General features: G+C 39.3%; 1 protein-coding gene across 1 annotated transcript; it reads left to right on the forward strand.

The window, feature by feature from the left end:
- The first annotated feature begins 489 nt into the window (after positions 1-489).
- On the forward strand, positions 490-12,470 carry LOC125931013 (hyaluronidase-4). The gene is made up of 3 exons (XM_049643156.1): positions 490-1,482; positions 10,215-10,304; positions 11,909-12,470. Exons 1-3 carry the CDS (start codon positions 529-531, stop codon positions 12,308-12,310), a joined length of 1,446 nt encoding a protein of 481 aa, XP_049499113.1. The 5' UTR covers positions 490-528; the 3' UTR covers positions 12,311-12,470.
- The last annotated feature ends 7,159 nt before the right edge of the window (positions 12,471-19,629 follow it).

A 19,629-nucleotide genomic window follows, 5' to 3' on the forward strand; every position in this document is an offset into this window, starting at 1 on the left:
AAGATCTCAATTCAAAGTCCAGAGTAGGATGGATCCTGACTGCGATTGCATATCAGCACCCTAGCTGCAAGGAAGGCTGGGAAAGCATCTCAACATTTTTGGCTTAGTGAGATAATACAAAGTTATTATAAGATTAAATGAGATGAATTTTTTATAAAGTACTTAAGCTTAATGCCTAGGATTTGATGACTTTTCAAAAATGATAATGGGTATAATTTTACATTTTTATTTGATCATAAGCTTTTTCAAGAGCAACCACAAGTGAATAACCACATCTTATTCACTTTGTATTCTGGGCATAGGGTCTGAAGTTCCATGAATTTTTATTGAATTGCATTGCTTGCCCCTGAATGGAAACTCAGTCACTACACTTGCTTCTGTATCTCAATTTATGTATAGTCGTCTTTAAAATCTAATAATCTACCAGTATTTGAGTCTTTTTCCTCAAAATTATCACTAATAGAAAATTACTTCTCCCTACAGGTCTTCCACAGTACCTTAAGGCGGAAGATAAGGTTTTATCTTATCATGAAAGTATTATCGGAAGGACAATTAAGGTTTTGTGTTGTTCAACCAATACATCTCACATCATGGCTGCTCATATTCTTTATTCTGAAGTCTATCTCTTCTCTAAAACCTGCCCGACTTCCAATTTATCAAAGGAAACCTTTTATAGCTGCTTGGAATGCTCCAACGGATCAGTGTTTGATAAAATACAATATAAGACTAAATTTGAAAATGTTTCAGGTGATTGGAAGCCCACTGGCCAAGGCCAGGGGACAAAATGTCACCATATTTTACGTCAACAGATTGGGATACTATCCATGGTATACATCACAGGGGGTTCCCATTAATGGGGGTCTCCCTCAGAACATAAGTTTGCAAGTACATCTAGAGAAAGCTGGCCAAGATATTAATTATTACATCCCTGCTGAAGATTTCAGTGGACTTGCTGTTATCGACTGGGAATATTGGCGACCCCAGTGGGCCCGTAACTGGAACACAAAAGACGTCTACAGACAGAAGTCAAGAAAGCTGATTTCTGATATGCAAGAGAATGTATCAACTACTGATATTGAATATTTAGCCAAAGCAACATTTGAAGAAAGTGCAAAAGCTTTCATGAAGGAAACCATCGAATTGGGAATGAAGAGTAGACCCAAGGGCCTATGGGGTTATTATTTATATCCTGATTGCCACAATTATAATGTTTATGCCCCGAATTATACTGGGTCATGCCCGGAAGAGGAAGTGTTGAGAAACAATGAGCTCTCTTGGCTCTGGAATAGCAGTGCTGCTTTGTATCCTTCTATTGGTGTCAAAAAATCTCTCGGAGACAACGAAAACATTTTGCGCTTCTCGCAATTTCGGGTGCACGAATCCATGAGGATCTCCACCATGACATCCCACGATTACGCTCTGCCTGTGTTCGTTTACACAAGGCTAGGCTACAGGGAGGAACCTTTATTTTTTCTTTCTAAGGTAAGACACCCCTTGCTGAGGGTGGGGGGGATTTCCTCCCTAACTCTAAAAGAAACATTTCTTTTGTTAATTATGTTCATTGAAGAATTCCCAATTAGTGGTCTTTTAGAAAGGAGCCTAATTCTTTGACTAGCCATCCTCTTAGACTCTTTACTTATGCAAACTGAATTTTAATGATCTTATTTAGAATTATTCTTTTAAGGAACATAGTATGGAGGGAAGGTTTAAAGGTGATAACAACTATTATTGCCTCCTCCCCAGCTTTGATGACCGTCCCTCGCTATTGGCCTTTATTGAAACGGTTGGTGGCAAACAGGCTGGGAAATCAGGGAGGATGTTTTAAAATGGAATAATTTGGGGCCCCTGGGTAGCTCAGTTGGTTAAGTGTCCGCCTTTGGCTCAGGTCATGATCTCCCGGTTTGTGAGTTTGAGCCCGGCTTCAGGCTCTGTGCTGACATCTTGGAGCCTGGAGCCTGCTTCAGATTCTCTATGTCCCCGACTCTCTCTGCCCCTACCCCCACTCACACTCTGTCTCTCTCTCTCTCTCAAAAATAAATAGGGGTGCCTGGGTGGCTCAGTCGGTTGAGTGTCCAACTTCGGCTCAGGTCATGATCTCGCAGTTCGTGAGTTCGAGCCCCGCGTGGGGCTCTGTGCTGACAACTCAGAGCCTGGAACCTGCTTCAGATTCTCTGTCTCTGGCTCTCTCTGCCCCTTCCCCCACTCACACTCTGTCTCTCAAAAAATGAATAAACGTTAAAAAATAAAATGGAATACTTTGCTCACACATGTGGAAGTGTAATTGGAAGCATTCTTGCTTCTGGCCTCACCATCTAAGGTCAAGAGAAAAAAAAAAGTTTTTCTTTTCATGTATAATACCAGTTTTCATAAAAGGTGTGAGGCACAACAATGCGAATATATGTAACACTACTGAATTTTACCTTTAGAAATGGTTTGGGTAATAAATTTTATATGTGTCTGTTTACCATAATTAATAATTTTTTTAAACTGAAAAAAGTTTTTTCAAGAGGCTTAAGGGTGAATCTGCAAAAATAGGTGGCTCTATGGATTTAGCCCTCCCCTTGCCCCCCCCCCCCCCCCCCCCCGGCCAATCAGGTGGGAGATGTGTGATAGTCCTCAGGCACTCCTGGCTGCCCAAGAACAAAGGAAAGGGGAAAAACAAAGGGTTAACTGATAGAGTTTATAGTCTGCAGGACCTAAGTCTCCATCACCCCTCCATAGTGATGTGGGAAACACAGGCAGGAGGAAATGGCAGATAGAAAACTAAATTTCCTTATAACCTGCAGCCCATTGACAAATACTTGAGGCTGGCAGAGTAAAACTTTCTCCAGGAACTCCCTGCTGTCTTAATGCTAATGCTTTCCTAAAGGGAAAAACAGCCTTAGCTTGACAATAGCTAGGCCTCCAGTATCCTGGGAATCTTCTTTAGCATATGAAAATCTCACTGGAAACTTCCCCAGGACTTCCCCCCACCCCCAATTCCATAGTATATAACCAGTTTCTCCTCATGGTCCTGGGGCAGCAACTCTTTCTGCCCATGGATCCTGTCCCTGTGCTTTAATAAAATCACCTTTCTGTACCAAAGACATCTTCAAGAATTCTTTCTTGGTCATTGGCTCCGGACCCCACAAACCCCACTGTCACCCCCAAAAAACCTCATCATTACCCACAAACCATAAGGGTAACTTTTAAAATAGATGAATTTTCAGCCCAATTTCTCTCCCTTTTTCTCCCTTTGCTACTGTAGTCACTCAAATGGAAACTTCTAGAGATAAAAATCTAAAAGTGGATGCCACTCTAATGGTTGGACTTGGGCAATTATGTGTAAACTTTCTATGATAAGAAAACTGGAGACTTGTTCAGGCTTTCACATGGGTATTTTAAGATATTACTGGGTACTATGAGTTTATCACACTTCTTCCTTTCCCACCATTACAAGTTTCAATTCACCAACGTGTATTAAGATATAAAGATGTTCTGAGTGTGAGATATCTAAAGGAGGAGGCTCAGGACATACCCAGGTGAGGGCTTTAGCATGACCACTAGGCATGTATGGTGCCTTTATTTTTATTTGTTTATTTATTTTTTAACGTTTTATTTTATTTTTGGGACAGAGAGAGACAGAGCATGAACGGGGGAGGGGCAGAGAGAGAGGGAGACACAGAATCAGAAGCAGGCTCCAGGCTCTGAGCCATCAGCCCAGAGCCTGGCCCAGAGCCTGACGCGGGGCTCGAACTCACGGACCGTGAGATCGTGACCTGAGCCGAAGTCGGTCGCTTAACCAACTGAGCCACCCAGGCGCCCCATGGTGCCTTTAGAGAGTACAGCTTAATCCTCAGAGGAGGAAAAGACGCGATGTATCAGGATTTGGTAGATGTTATGCCTTGGATGCCATTAATGAGACGAGTAAGGGAAAAAAAAATCTCTATTGTGAACTGGTATTTGTACTTCCCAGAAAAGTCAGCAACAAATGATCAAGGATGATAGGAAATCAGTACTGCCTGGTAGGTTTACAAAGTTATCTAGATCTTTACAAAATAGTCTTGACCCTGGAGCTTAAATACTACTTTCTTCTATGAAACTTCGTTTCGTTTTCTATATTTGGCTCAAACAAGTTTCTATCTTTAGTGATAATAAATTCACTTTTGGAAGAAACAACAAACTTTAAGGGACAAAGTGTTCATTTCAAAAGATTAGTTTAGACTATTGGTACATTCTGCACAGTCTGTAAACCTAGATAAGTTTCCTTGAGTAGGCACAGCCTCAGAAATACTTGTTCTAAGTAAAGAAGGAACAACAGTTAGGGTCTCATCTAGCAACAGTTCTCTTTGGCAGTCCCAGGACTCATTCTGTATCATTCTGAAAACTTTCGGAATGGCAAGGTATTTCCAAATGTTTTAAACCCTCAATTTACCCACCATTTTACTGTATTCTCCATAAAAATTCTGCCCACAAATTTTTAAAAACCTGATATTCATTTATACCAAATCATAAGTGACTAATAATGGCTTCCATGTCCAATCCTCTCAAAGATATCTGCACTGTATTCTTTTTAAGATTATTTATTTATTTTTGAGAGAGAGTGAGAGAGAGAATGAGTGGGGAAGGGGCAGAGAGAGAGAGGGCAGAGGACCCAAAGTGGGCTCCGTGCTGACAACAGAGAGCCTGATGTGGGGCTCGAAACCATGAACCATGAGATTATGACCTGAGCTGAAGTCAGACGCTTAACGGACCAAGCCACCCAGGCACCCCAAAGATATTTTAGTTTTAAGTAATCTTTACACCCACTGTAGGGCTCGAACTTAAAACCCTGAGATCAAGAGTTTTATGCTCCACTGACTGAACCAGCCAGGCACCTAGATATCCGCACTTTAGAGAGTGTGTGTGTATGTGTGTGTTTGTACATGTGTACACACGCATATACAGTAAAACCTTGGATTGTAGGTAACTTGTTCTGTGAGTGTTCCTCAAGACAAGCAAACTTTTCTAATAAATTTTAACTTGATAAACGAGTGATGTCTTGCCATACGAGTAGTACATGATGCCCAATTTCATATGATCACAACTGAGCCAATGGGTCTCTCTCTCTCTCTCAGTCTCTCTCTCTCTCTCTCTCTGCAGGGATGTGGGCAGTCATTTCCCATGCTCCGATGGTCGGTCTCAGGCTGCGTTGTTTGGCAGAAATCAGTGATTTTTCAGAACGTTGGAAGGTGCCCACAACTGGCACTCGTGTATTTTTCGTCAATTCAATGTACCTATGGACAGTTCTTTGCTTTTCCCTTCAAGAGTAAGCTTAGGAATGCTTTGCTTCATTCTAGGTCAGGCTACCTGCAGATAGAGACCATTTCCTCTGCTGCCTTATTTCCAGTTACATTAAATAGAACATATGGCAAGAATTTATTAATACTAAACTATAGTCAACATCCATTAGTGATGGTGCAAGTCGTCCTACACAATAACCTTCGTCTCTCTGGAGGGTTTGATATACAAGTGCTTTGGATTACAAGCATGTTTCTGGAAAGAATTATGCTTGCAAACCAAGGTTTTACTACAGTTAGGATTAGAAAAACAATTTATCAATAAGTAGCAAATTTCTTAAGCTGTCAGACCTCAGTGCCTCATTGTTTTAATCTATAAAATGGGACAGTATTACCTGCCCTACCTACCTATCAGGAGTATTATGAAAATCAAATGAGAACATTGTATATGAAAATTTGAGGCACTACAAAAATATATGTGGTATAGCTGTCACTTTTGAACAGGTACTGAAGCCTTAAACTCGGAAAGGGAATATGTAGGAATGGAATCTCAGTCAGCAGCCATTGCTTGATGGGATGACATAGGGGCAGTTAGCACCTTATTTCACATGAAAGATTGTCTATGCTACTTACATCTACACAACCTAAATATAACTTGATGCTATGTTTTAAAAAATAATGAAAGGACTTTTCTTGACTAATAGATTTAAAGATGTTTTTCTCTAAAATTAATTAACCTTCCCTCTGCTGGTGCACCAAGGGAAGCTCATTAGTGATGTTCCAGTTTCCCACAGTGGGCACCTTCCTTACATGCACTGTGCTGAGCATCAGGCAATGAAACCCGAGTATGGAGAAAACACTAGGACCTGGCCTGGAAGATTTGTTGCTGTTACATCATGCACTATTGTCTTATTTCTTCTTTTGTATGACATCCCTCATGTGGCTCATGCTCTCATGTGGTCCCTGTGTATTCCCAGAGGCATCTTACCTGTGACTTCCCTCACTGAAAAGTACCCTTGCTCTTTTGGTCCTCAAACATAGCCGCTCTGTGATTCATTCAACACCCTGCTCTCAGCTAGGTGACAGTGGGCTAATTTGGTAGACAAATTTGCATTAATATCTGGCATTGACTCCTCATCTCCAGTCAACATGTGCATGAAGACTTGCCATTTTGAATCCCTTCCAATAAACTCTACTCTGATAATGATGCTAAAGGACACATTGGGAAGAAACTAACATTCCCAACTGATAATCAACTTGGGAAGGTGTGGGTTTCACCACAAACACCTGCAGCTTCCTTACTTGCTGAGTATGGATCAATAACTATCAATATGAAATGCAAATGCTGTGTCTCCCTCTTTCCTCTGATAACAATGCTTTAACCCAAAGGAATTCATGGGAGATTTGGGGTTTCCAGCTCAGCATGGTAAGAAGCTTGGACGTTGCCACTCCATCCTAAAAAGTAAAAAGCAAAACAAACTGAAAAATCAACCCCTCTTAGATTCAAAGAGAAGTGAGGACACAGAGCCAATTGCTGCCCTCAAAGTTAGGCAGATAGGTGAGTATAGAGAATCACAGCTTATTAGGTCAGAAACCTCTGTGGGGACCACTGCCAGAGTTGGGAAACCTGAACTATAATTGACGAATTGCTGGAGGCTCAGTGTGAAGTCCAGGGGACTCAGTCATGGGTAGGGGGGATATACTTTTGTGAGTTCTACCTCCAAAAGCTTATCAAGTACTCACAGTGAATATCACAGAAAAATCTCATGCATCTGGTAGGGAGGAGGAGGAAAAGAACCATTTTGAATACTTGAGAGCCTTTTGTTCTTTTTTGTTGTTGCTGTAAGTTTTTTAAAATTTATTTTGAGGGAGACAGAGAGAGCAGGGGACAGGCAGAGAGAGAATCCCAAGTAGGCTCCTTGCTGACATGGGGCTTGATCTCAGGAACTGTGAGATCATGACCTGAGCTGAAATCAAGAGTCGGATGCTTAACCGACTGAGCCACCCAGCTGCCCCAGAGCCTTTTATTCTTGTTAACAAGGTCTGCCATCAGGAGAAGCTATTTTAACCAGAGCCAAACCCCCTGGGGACTTACCAGAGACTAAGTGAACTAGTGGAAGGGAAATACTCAACTCTAGTTGGCTCTAGTCTTCCACTAGGGAGAAGGCAAATGCCCTGCTCTAACCCCATCCTACCTGAGAAGGGGGAAACATAACTGATCAGCTTGTGAATTTCACAGTCCAGAGGCAAAAGCTCACTAAAAGACTGAGACTTAATCATAGGACTATAGAACCCTTCCATTCCCCCTACATCTTACTAACACATTACTAAGTGCCTATTTATAGCAGTTCCTTTTATGAGCTATTTACCTATCAAGAAAAGATTAAATCATGTCTAGCCATCAAAAAAAAAAAAAAAAAAAAGCTACAAGACATTCTAAAAGGCAAAAACAGAATTCGAAGAGACAGAGCAAGCATCAGAACCAGACTCAGCTATGGCAGGGATGTTGGAATTATCAGACTGGAAACTTAAATCAACTGTAATGAACATACAAAGGGCTCTAATGGATAAAGTAGAAAGCATGCAAAAACAGGTGGGCAATGTAAGCACAGAGATGGAAATTCTAAGGAAGAATCAAAAAGAAATGCTAGAGATCAAAAACACTGTAATAGAAATGAAGAATGTCTTTGACGAGTTTATTTAGTAAACTGCACATGGCTGGGGAAAGACTTTCTGAGCCAAAGGATATCTCAATAGAAACCTCCAAAACTTAAAAGCAAAGAGAACAAAGACTGAAAAAAACTGGAAGAGTCAAGAACTAAGACACCTGGAAAGGGTGTAACATACAGGTAACAGGAATTCATGGAAGGCCATTGGGAGATTTTGACCCCTCTGATTACATCGTGTGAATATGGCTTCATTGCATTCAAAGTGAGTGGAGGGAGGAGTCCTACTCCATTATATCTTTGCCAAAGGAGGCAATGGACACGGACCCAGTAGAGTACTCCTTCTGGGCACCACGTGGCTGGCTCCTCCTCTGTCCTATATTCATCATATCATAGATAATCTTCAAAACCATTTCACTTCCGCTAACTCATTAGAGCCTCATGAAACTCCTTCCTTTCTTGTTATGTCAGGTCTGACCTATTCAGCAGACACTGTGGTCACAGAAATGGAAACAGATGTGAGCCTGAAAGAGAAATTAGTTCAAACCAAAATCTCTTCCTTTTTTGAAGATTTCCAGGAAAAAAAAAAAACTTAAAAAAATGAGATTGTAAAGACTTCAATTTGAGTGGACTATAAGAGTGTCAGATAAGATTTATCTCTCAAGTGTCGATATTAATATAAAATGCCCCAGGTAAAATTCAATTATAAAGTTCTGGTTTTATTTCCCACCAAATCATCCAGTTACATTTTCCAGCATATAGTTGGTGGAAATTCATCCTTGGAGTAAAAGGTGAATGCTTAGTATCTTTTTTTGTTTTTTAAAGTTTATTTATTTATTTTGAGACAGAGACAGAGAATGACAACAGGGTCCGCACTCTCAGCACAGAGCTCGACCACACGGGGCTTGAACTCACGAACTGTGAGATCATGACCCACGCCAAAATCAAGAGTTGGATGCCTAACTGACGGAGCCACCCAGGCACCCCTGAATGCTTAGTATCTTAAACAGTGGGAGAGTATACTATAATTTAGTAACTTTATTTAGGAAGCCTACCATAGGAACTTAAATTAGAAAAACAACTGTTAGGGAAAAATCCGTTATATGATGGCCAACAGGACTGATAAGGAAATTTCAGCCCCTGCCTGAAGACTTCCCTTCCAGGTTCTTGTTCCCACCCTGTTTGCCTCAGGCACCAAATTACTACTAATGAGGAATGCAGAAGTAACAGACCGCAAATTGTCCCCTCTGTTGATGCTCTGGGCTCAAACGTCTGGAGAATGATCTCCTCTGAGCCCACCAGTGTAAAATAAACCTCCTCCTGCCTTCCAAGATCTCTGAATGCTGCTTGGTTCTTCTGCCGGGTGATCCAGACCAGTTCCCGTAACACAACTTCATACCTTTAAATCCTAATTTCCTTCTGAAATGGCCTTGCTTCATGTTAATCTTTAAACACTAAAACAATAATCTTTTAGGATTACAAAACCCAAATACCCCTGGTGAGATTCTATTTTTGTTTACCTTAACCATATTGAGAAAAAGGCCACGACTAGATGAATCACAAATAAGGCCCATTAAATCAGATACTTTGAAATGATACACAAATAATTTCGGAGACCAAATATAAGGGCTGGACCAAATCAGAGCCTGCAGGTCCTTAATACTATGTTACTTTGCCTGGCCTTGGGATCCAAGTGACACAAAACCCCTCTGAGTCACTGCGGGGGGTTGGGGGGGGGAAGTTCTCAGGAAGGGGAGGGGGGCGTTGCACACTGGAAAGAGAATTTAGCCAAAAGGAAGGTGAGGTATTCTTCACATTTAGAGAAGCAAACACTTTTGTAACACTCTGGGTCATGTACATAAGGCTGGTTTGTGTGCACGTGCCCCTAGTTGACTTCGATCAAACAGCTTCTGGTGGCTATTTACAGGCTGATTGTCATCGAAATAATACCTTGTTTGGCAAAATGCAAGTTCTTCTTCAAAAATATTTAACGTTTTTCCATATGATTATGGAGTGTAATTTTTGAGCCTTGGTTCATTCAATATGTGTGTTACTCTAAGAAAGTGGAGAATAAGGATGCTTGGCTGGCTCCGTTGGTGAAGTGTGCAACCCTTGCACATTGATCTCAGGGTTGTGAATTCGAGCCCCACGGGTGTAGAAATTACTTAAAAATAAAGTCTTAAAAAGAGTGGAAAATCATCCTATTATAATGAACTCAGCCTCCAACCCTAATCCCTGGCACGCTGTTTTATATCCAAATGAATAATAAACTCTACTCTCTTCAATCTAGCAAGATCTAATCGGTACTATCGGAGAAAGTGCTGCCTTGGGAGCTGCAGGCATTGTTATCTGGGGAGACATGAACTTAACTTCATCTGAGGTAAGGCAGTACCTCAAAGGCATAGTTAATATTATTTAAAGTATTTGTTCTTTTCTTCTAGAGCTAACTCCAGTTGCAACTCTCCTGGCTCCCACAATAAACCAGCTTTAGAATTTAAGTCCGAATCGGTGCCCAACACATAGAAGGTGCTCAATAATATTATTAACATTTGTTAAGATAGTAATCAGAATACTGACATTTTTTAACCATTCATTTATAGGCTACGGTTGTGCTAAATGCTCTTTGTTTTGGACTTAGTTACTTACTGGTCATAATAACCCTTATGAGGTAGGGCCTACCATCCTCATTTATAGAGGAAGACACAAGAGAGGAAATCCAACTAGAGTAACATCTAGTTAGGCTAGTTAATGGTGAAGCTGGCATTAACCAGAGTTTGACTCCGAAGCCCTTCCATTTAACTACTATTAAATGTGCTATATCCTATTTTGAGAAGAAGGAACAGATGGTATCTTTTTAATCTCCACATTGAACGTATTTGTCCTCTATGGGGAAATTAGCTAAAAATTAAGAGCGTTTAAAATGAGATTTATATGTCTCTTCAAATTTCTCCCAGTTCACATCTTACTCGAAGAAGTCTTCCTAGTTTTCCCCAATTCACATTAGTCACAATCTCTTCTGTATTTCCAGATGTTGTTTGTTTATATCTCTATAGTGTGATACATTTTCCTGGAATTGTAATACTTGTATCCTCAAAACTTTGTTAAATTGAATTTTTTGCAAGTTCATGATGATCTGATATTATTCTCAGAATTTCAAAGGCTCAGCTTGTTGCTGCCAAGATATCTTTCATGAAGCTGTGATAATATAAGGTTAGGTCTCCTCTGTCCAATAGGAGAATTAGGTAGAAATGGGAATTAGGTAGAAAAGGAATTCCTGACTCTCCAGGTGTGATAGTTCTCCTCCAGCCCATATGACTCACGAGAAGCACTTCATCAGGAAGTTTAATGCAGGAAGTGCATAAACCAGGTGGTCTCTGTTTAGAACACATAATGGAACCACAAAAAAAAGATCTAGTCATCCTTCTAAGCTTTCTTGTGTTTGAATTGTATACACAAATTCTAGAAGTCTAGAAGCCAGGGCAGTTGATATTTGAGCATAATTAACAGGAAAATCCAGGAAGCTACAGGTTGACAATAAATCGGTAGAATATGAGGATTCAGGTTCCTACACAACCATGAAAGGTACCACAACACCCAAAAGGTGGCCAGAGGACAGCAGCTGTGGCATGATTTCTAATTTAGGTTTGTTCTTTTTTTTCACATGCATTAACTTGGGAGCTAGAGGGAGAAAAAGAAGATGTAAATTGGAAGCAGGCAAGGTCATTATATGCTGACCCTGGGGCCCATTTGCAAGTTCAGTTGCTTAGCCCCTAGTGTAACAAATGTTCCATCTCCTGCCCCTTGGACCTTTCATCTTTTCTGATCTAGATCCCCTGTGTTACAGCACCTGAGCCTAAGAGATCAACCACTGACGCCAAGATGTTAGGTGTCACTCGAGTCCAAAGAACTGCCTCGTGGGCATAGATGTTCTAACCCTCCCGGTGCCAGAAAGAACACTAAACCCGTTCGTTTCTGCATTTCTAGGGTAACTGTACAAAGGTGAAGCAGTATGTGAGCTCTGACTTAGGGTGCTACATAGTCAACGTGACCAGAGCTGCTGAGGTATGCAGCCTTCACCTCTGCCAGAGTAACGGGAGATGCATAAGGAAGATATGGAACTCTCCGGATTACCTTCACTTGAACCCTGCAAATTACCACATAGAAGCCTCCGAGGATGGAGAATTTACTGTGAAAGGAAAAGCATCTGATACAGACCTGGAAGTGATGGAGGAGAAATTTTCCTGTCACTGTTATCAGGGATACGAAGGAGCTGACTGCAGAGAAACGAAGACGCTGGATGGCTGCTCTGGGGTTTTCTCTTTTTCCGGCTCACTGATAACACTATGCCTGCTGGTTTTAGCAGGTTATCAAAGCAGTTGGTTGTGAGATAATTGAGTTTAAAGGGAATTGTATGGCCTGTAATCACTCAGAGAAGAGAGGAAACTTAGGACAGTTTTTTTCTCTTATGAAATCCATTGAGAAGTATCATAAGTAGACATTATGTATGTCACTTAACATAAGCAGGAACATGCTGCTTTATTTGACTCCGATTTGGCTGAGAAACCAGATCCAGGAATAAAATCAATGCACTCTTCTTCATTACTGGAATGTTTAAGTTGTGTTTAAACCGGAGCTAGTATATTTTAGTCTTTATATGAACGTGTGTGTGTGTGTGTGTGTGTGTACACACATATATTTAATTATTGGTTTCAAAGACTGTTTTTTCTGGCTAGCAATTTATTAAAAAAAATTTTTTTTAATCTTTATTTTTGAGAAAGAGAGAGACAGAGTGTGAGCAGGGGAGGGGCACAGAGAGAGGGAGACACAGAATTCGAAGCAGGCTCCAGGCTCCAAGCTGTCAGCACAGAGCCCAATGCGGGGCTCGAACTCATGAAACGTGAGTCCATGACCTGAGCCAAAGTCGGACGCTCAACCGACTGAGCCACCCAGGCGCCCCTCTGGCTAGCAATTCATTAAGGACAGATTACTAATTATCTGATTCAACAGAAGAGGACACTGCAGGGTATGAACTGGTCACTCAGTCTACTGAAGAGGACCAAATGCAGAGTGTCTGTTCCAGCCTTACGTTCACACTGGGCTTCTCTTCCCCACCTGAGCTCACTGAGCACAGAACCAGGTCCTGGTGTGACTTCTCATAGGGGTGCAGAGATTGAGGCAAGGGGAGCTGTTCCCAATTCATTACAAAGCCGTCTCTTCTAATATGGTGCTTCTCTCACCCACTATGAGTCCTTCTCTTACAGACCCTGGCAATGTAAATACTGTGAAAGGCTTCAGAATAGTATCCACACTTGCCTAGACTGACATTGCTCTAGATCCAGAAATTGATGTTTTGCTAATAAAAAGGTGGTTTGTGTCTTTGCGAGCAAAAGTCATCACTAAAAGAAATATTTAATAAACAGTTAAGAGACCTAGAAGTGCTATTGGGAAGGGGTCCTACCAATAAATATTTGATATTTTGTCCCCATATATAAGTTTTGAGCAGTGTGGTTATAAGGTCAATTTGAACTTAATTTGAATCGTGGTTTCATTACCCATCTGGACGTGTGACTCTGGGCAAGTTATTTATATTTCCCATTTTCTTGCTGACATTTGATAATATAATTCTCACCTCAGTGAATTATTCTGCAGAGTAAATGGAATAGCATGTCCCATGCATACTTTGGCTCTTAATATATGTTGCTAATCTTCAAGTATCTCCCTTGATCACCAAAGTAATGGAAACACTTATGATAAAACAGGGTCTTGGGTAGTTTCCTCTTTCTGATGTTACGTTCTGTTTATAACCACTTATGCACTGTGTTCTCTTGAGAGGCATGTACAATTGATAGGATTTCCTTCCCCTGGAGAAAATCTCCTCCAAAGGTAAACCCAAGATAGGTATGATGCTATTTTGGAGGCATGAGAATTGATTTAGCCTCCTCCACTTCTTCTCCCTTTCTAGAAACATTTGCAGCCCAGGTGTGCTGTTTGAATTCCAGGTCCAGCTTGTCAAAGTTACCGACATGGTTAGGGTTCAATTTCTAAATGTGAAATACAAACAAAATGACATAAAAACCTTTTATAATACTATGAATTAAAAATATCATTGCACAGATTAACTTCTTTTTTTAATTTTTTTTAAAATGTTTATTCATTTTTGAAGGAGAGAGAGACCAAACATGAGCGGGGGAGGGGCAGAGAAAGACGGAGACACAGAATTCAAAGCAGGCTCCAGGCTCTGAGTTGTCAGCACAGAGCCTGACACGGGGCTCGAACTCATGAACTATGAGATCATGACCTGAGCTGAAGTCGGTTGCTTAATCGACTAAGCTACCCAGGCGCCCCACACAGATTAACTTCTTAAAAATTAAGATTTTTTCCAAATCAAAGTTGATATAATCACATAATAGAAAATTTGGAAAATAGAAAAAATAAGGGAGGTCACCAATAATCACTGTAACATATATTGGCAACTTTTGGTATATTTTTTTTTAGCATTTCTTCTAAAGACTTTTTTTACATGATTGTAATAATGACATATGCATAATTTTACATCCTGTGCTTTTCACTTAACCATGTTGTAAGTAGTTTTCATGCTATTTCATAATCCTCACCGATATTATTTGAGTATCATCTTTAAAGCCACAGAATAGTCTGTCAACTGAATGTGGAAAAATTTAATCAAATTTGCCTTAAGTTTTAAGTTAAAAAAAATTTTTTTTTAACATTTATTTATTTTTGAGACAGAGAGAGACAGAGCATGAACGGGGGAGGGGCAGAGAGAGAGGGAGACACAGAATTGGAAGCAGGCTCCAGGCTCTGAGTCATCAGCCCAGAGCTGGACGCGGGGCTTGAACTCATGGACCGCGAGATCATGACCTGAGCTGAAGTCAGACGCTCAAACGACTGAGCCACCCAGGTGCCCCAAGTTTTAAGGTTTAAATGTCAAGCTTTTACTACTTAGCCACCTAATCAGAGAATATTTCCCAGATTACCCTCCTAATTCATTCATTCACCTAATATTCAGTTTTTACATTAATCAATTTATTAAGCATTACTTATCAGGTACTATTGAAACATATCCTTGAACAAAACAAAGAACTTTGTCTTCTTAGAACTTACATCTAGATGGACATTAAACATACCAATTAGCAATTTAAAATATTTTTTAAGTTTAAAAAAAAATTTTTTTTGAGAGAGAGAAAGTGGGGGGAGGGGGAGAGAGAATCCCAAGCAGGCTCCATGCTGTCAGCACAGAGCCCATTGTGGGGCTCGAACTCATGAACTGTGAGATCATGACTTGAGCTGAAATCAAGAGTTGGATCCTTGCTGACTCAGCCACGCAGGTGTGCCCCGTTAGGAAATTTATATTAGATATGAAATCTATGGGGAATAAAAGAGAGAGCAGAGTGGGGAAGGATGGGATTTTTCATGTATTGAGCCTCACTGAGAAGATCCTGTGTGAATGAGAGAGAGTTAGCTATGAGAATGTTTGGGGGAACAGTATTTCAGGCAAATGAATCAGCTGGTACACATTTGATAGCAGGTGTGGTGTATTCAAGGAAGAGCAAAGAAGGCACTAGGGCTGGATCTTCTCTTCACCATTAACTTCCTTTTATTTTTTGGTTGGTAGCATTTATCACCATCTGACATAGTGTATATGACATATTTGTCTCTTTCTTTCTTCCCTTACTAGAATGTAAACTAGAAAAATGACAACTTCATTGTGTTCAGTATTTGCTAGAACACTACTTGCTACAGTGCCTACCACATAGTATGTGTCCAATAAGTATTCTGAGTTTTTTTCTTAAATTTATTGAGGTACTCCCTACGCCTCATGTGGGGCTCGAACTCATGACCCTGAGTCTGAGTCACATGCTCTTCCAAGTGAGCCAGCCAGGTGCCCCCCAGAATTAATGAATCAATCAATGATTCAGAAATCTGAATCAGTGGAAGCAATATATTTGTCATAAGTTTTTTTTTTTAAGTCTGCACATTAATAGTAAGTTATTGCAAAGCCATACTTAAGCATTAGTGTTCTATTCTAATCCTAGCACATTAGCCTCTGAAATCTGTAGTTTAACTCCACTGTGAAGATCTCAGACCTGAAGAGAAAAAATCGCTTGGCAAAGTCAAAGAGTCAGTTTGTAAAAGAACCCAATCTGGGGGTTACGGGATGAGTGAAATAGGTGATAAGCATCAAAGAGTACACTTATTACGATGGGCACTGAATAATGTATAAAATTGTTGGATCACTATATTGTATACCTGAAACTAATATAACACCGTATTTTAACTCTACTGGAATTAAAATTAAAAACTTAAAAAAAAAAAGAAAGAATACTTCCCACACCCCCAGCAAAAAACAATAACAAACAAAAAAAATGCCCAATCCAGAATCCGAGTTGCCTAATTTTCTTTCATCATAACTGGCTGTAATGGAATCCAAATATATTCATTCAGCTTTGATTATGAATTCAATGCTTTTCAAAAAATTAATTTGGGCTACTATTGCTAATTATGTTCAATCAAACTCCAGATATTCCAGTTTTAGATCCTCTGTTTAATTTGACTCACTTCTGGAAAGGAAATATACATCCTGAGCTGCTTTAATGACCACAGCTTCTTTAGATTGTCCTAACTTCCCTTTACGGAAACAACAAAGTACTTAGCCTCTCTAATCTGCCATATTCTCTTTTATAAAAGGAAGATAATAATGGTATCTTTTGTCTTTTTATACAGATGTAATGAAATCAAGTACGTAAAATACTTAGCATAAAACGTGGCACATAAAAAATCCCTAGCAAATGTTAGCTATTATTATCAAGTACTTTCAATATTGCTTCCCATAAAAGCTGTGATAGGCAATATTATCTCTATTTTGAAGTAGAGTTATGTATGATTTAGAGTATTGAAATGACTAACTTAATATCACAAAGAAGTATCGAAGCCTGAACCCTTTTTAAGGAAATTTAAAGTAGTTATCTTTTCATCAGATCTCAGCAGAATACAGAAGACTTATTTGTACCAAGTTTATTTTTACTAATTTACGGGGATACATAAATTACAAGCATACTGATTCTGTTTTCAGATAATCCATGCTTTTTTTGACCCCATGTAGGAAAACTGTTAAATTAACCAATCTACTAGCAATGTACCCTTAGCTTGCATAGTCTAAATATCTAAATGCCATTTACCTATAAAAGAAACCAGCGTCTCTTAGGAGAATGTCTGATTCTAGGTCTAAGACAGGAAATGTACAAAATCTGAAACATCTTGTTATACCATTAAGTAAGGATGCTATCAAGGATCACTAGACTTGTATCATAAATACTCACTAGCCAACATAAAGAGTCTTCCGCTGCCAAAGGTGGGAAAATTCAAGAATCACTAAAGAAATAACTGCAATGGATTGAAATGCATGAAATGTATTTAAATCCATGAGGTCAAAGAGATATTAAAGAAAAACCTTCATTGACTGCTTTGAAGAATGTTAAGGAACCAACCTATTATTCTGAAAACTGGTAAATAACAGGAAAGAATCAACCATTTATTGAGCTATTTCCTATATGAACTCTATATACCTCAGGGTAACCAAATAATGGAAGAGGGAAATTTTCTTTTTCAAGCCAACGAATGAAGAAGGCATGATAAAATTAGAATATAACCATTTTGCGATTCCTAATGAATTACTGGCTCAGGCACAGATCATCAATGGCTGCTAATATCATGAAAAGAGATAAAGCCAGACATTACCTACCACCTAACTGAAGTATATAACACTAGCTAAGAACAAATCCTTCCAGAAATCAAACAGAAATCTGATCAGCCTTCTACCAATTCACAGGAAGCATAAGGAACAAAGGAAAATGCAGAACAACATGACAGGGATATAAAGATCAAAATTCATATCCTAGGGAGCTTTGTAGGACAAATAATCCGGTTTTATCAACAAATACATTGTGAAGGAAAAAAAAAAGGAGAAAGAGCCAATATGTATATCAACATGGGCTTGTTAAATGAATTATAGTAGATTTATACAATGGGATAACGTTCAGCTTTAAAAGGGAATGAGGAAGTTCTCTGTAGGCTGATGTCAAAAGACGTTTAAAATACAGTTGTCTTGTTTAGGCTTCTTTTTGACTTCTGTCTAATCACATTGGAGGAAACTCATGATCTTATACATTAGAAATGTATTTCCAACCACATTTTAGAAAGACTTCCTGGAGACAGCTAAACTAATCTAAAGTTTCTTATGGTCTAGTAGGTATTGTACTCTGAGGTATACAAACACAAGGGCCATAAGTGATTGACCATCTAAACTCAAGGAAATGATAATATCATCAAGAAAAGGGAAACAGAATAAACCATTATTAAGCCATGTACCTCAAATAAAAGTAATATATATATCTATCAATATTTTTTAGAAATTTGCTTATTCTAAATTTGGAGTGGCAGCTCTATTATGTTACATTTTAAAATGATAGAATAAAATTTAATAACAGGAAAAATAAATACTGTGTCAAAGTGAATGTTAATATTGCGCTTTTTGTTTCTACTAGAGAACTAAATGTAAACACTTGCTGCTTCCTTTGTCTTTAATGTTAATTTTAAGAACTTGGAAAATTTTTAACGTTGCTGAACATTCGTTTACGAACTTGATACTTTGTTCTTCTCTGCAGAGCCAGGAACCATCAATTTTTCACTTCAAATATCCCTTTTATTATGCAAACTTAGAACTCTGTTCTTTGTGTCTGGAAAGTAAAAGTCTTAGGTCTTCATTGAGACCACTTACTCCATTTTGTTCTACTAAGATACTAAGAGAAGTAATTTTATGCATTCAAATTTATTGATACCCCCAAATAACTTATAATTCCTTTGTCAAGGAAAAATAGATAATAAATGTACTACATGTTGGAATGTGTTTGCACTCCTAAGTATAAGAGCATGCTATACTCTCACTTAGGAACATTTACTCATTTTAATTTGTGTGTATTCTTATAATCTATATTTCCCCCGGGATATATGAAATCTGCCCTTCCCCCTTTTTAAAAATATTAATTTATTTTGCCCTTTGGAGGCAGATAGTGCAAGACTGCTCTACAAAGTGCACAGGGGCTAAGAATTGTAAGACTCACTACTTGATCATCTTAAGACGGTAGGTGATATTCTAGCTATCACATCTGAATTCCAGGCAGCCCAACGGAAGAAAATCCAAAGAAGAAATAAAGCAAACACAATAAATCTCCTTTAGAATATTTCCCAGAAACTGGGGAATACCTGTTTATATCCTTTGGCAGAATTTGTTCAGTTGACCCCGTCCAACTGCAAGGAAGACAGAAATGTGGTCTTATTTCTGACAGCCATTTGGCTAGTTTAAAATCTATTACTATTAAAAAAGAGAACAGGAGATTGGAGAATAACGGACAGTCTATGCCACTCCTATATCCTGTACAATGGACACTTTTTTCATTCCACTTTCTTTTCCCCCTGTTCACCAAATCTTCCTGAACAGTGGGGACTATCTTGTTCACCATTGTATCTCTAGGCCAAACTCAGACCAGGCACATAGGAGGTACTTGAAAAATGTTTGTTAAAACAGAGAATAATAATTCAGTTTTTCCTAGCCAGAGATGCATGTTAAAATCACTTGAGGAGCCATCCCAAAACAAGTTACCACCTCCTGTGGAGTCAGAAGTCTTGAG

The sequence above is a fragment of the Panthera uncia genome, chromosome A2 (assembly GCF_023721935.1).
Source record: "Panthera uncia isolate 11264 chromosome A2, Puncia_PCG_1.0, whole genome shotgun sequence".
Classification (NCBI taxonomy): domain Eukaryota; kingdom Metazoa; phylum Chordata; class Mammalia; order Carnivora; family Felidae; genus Panthera; species Panthera uncia.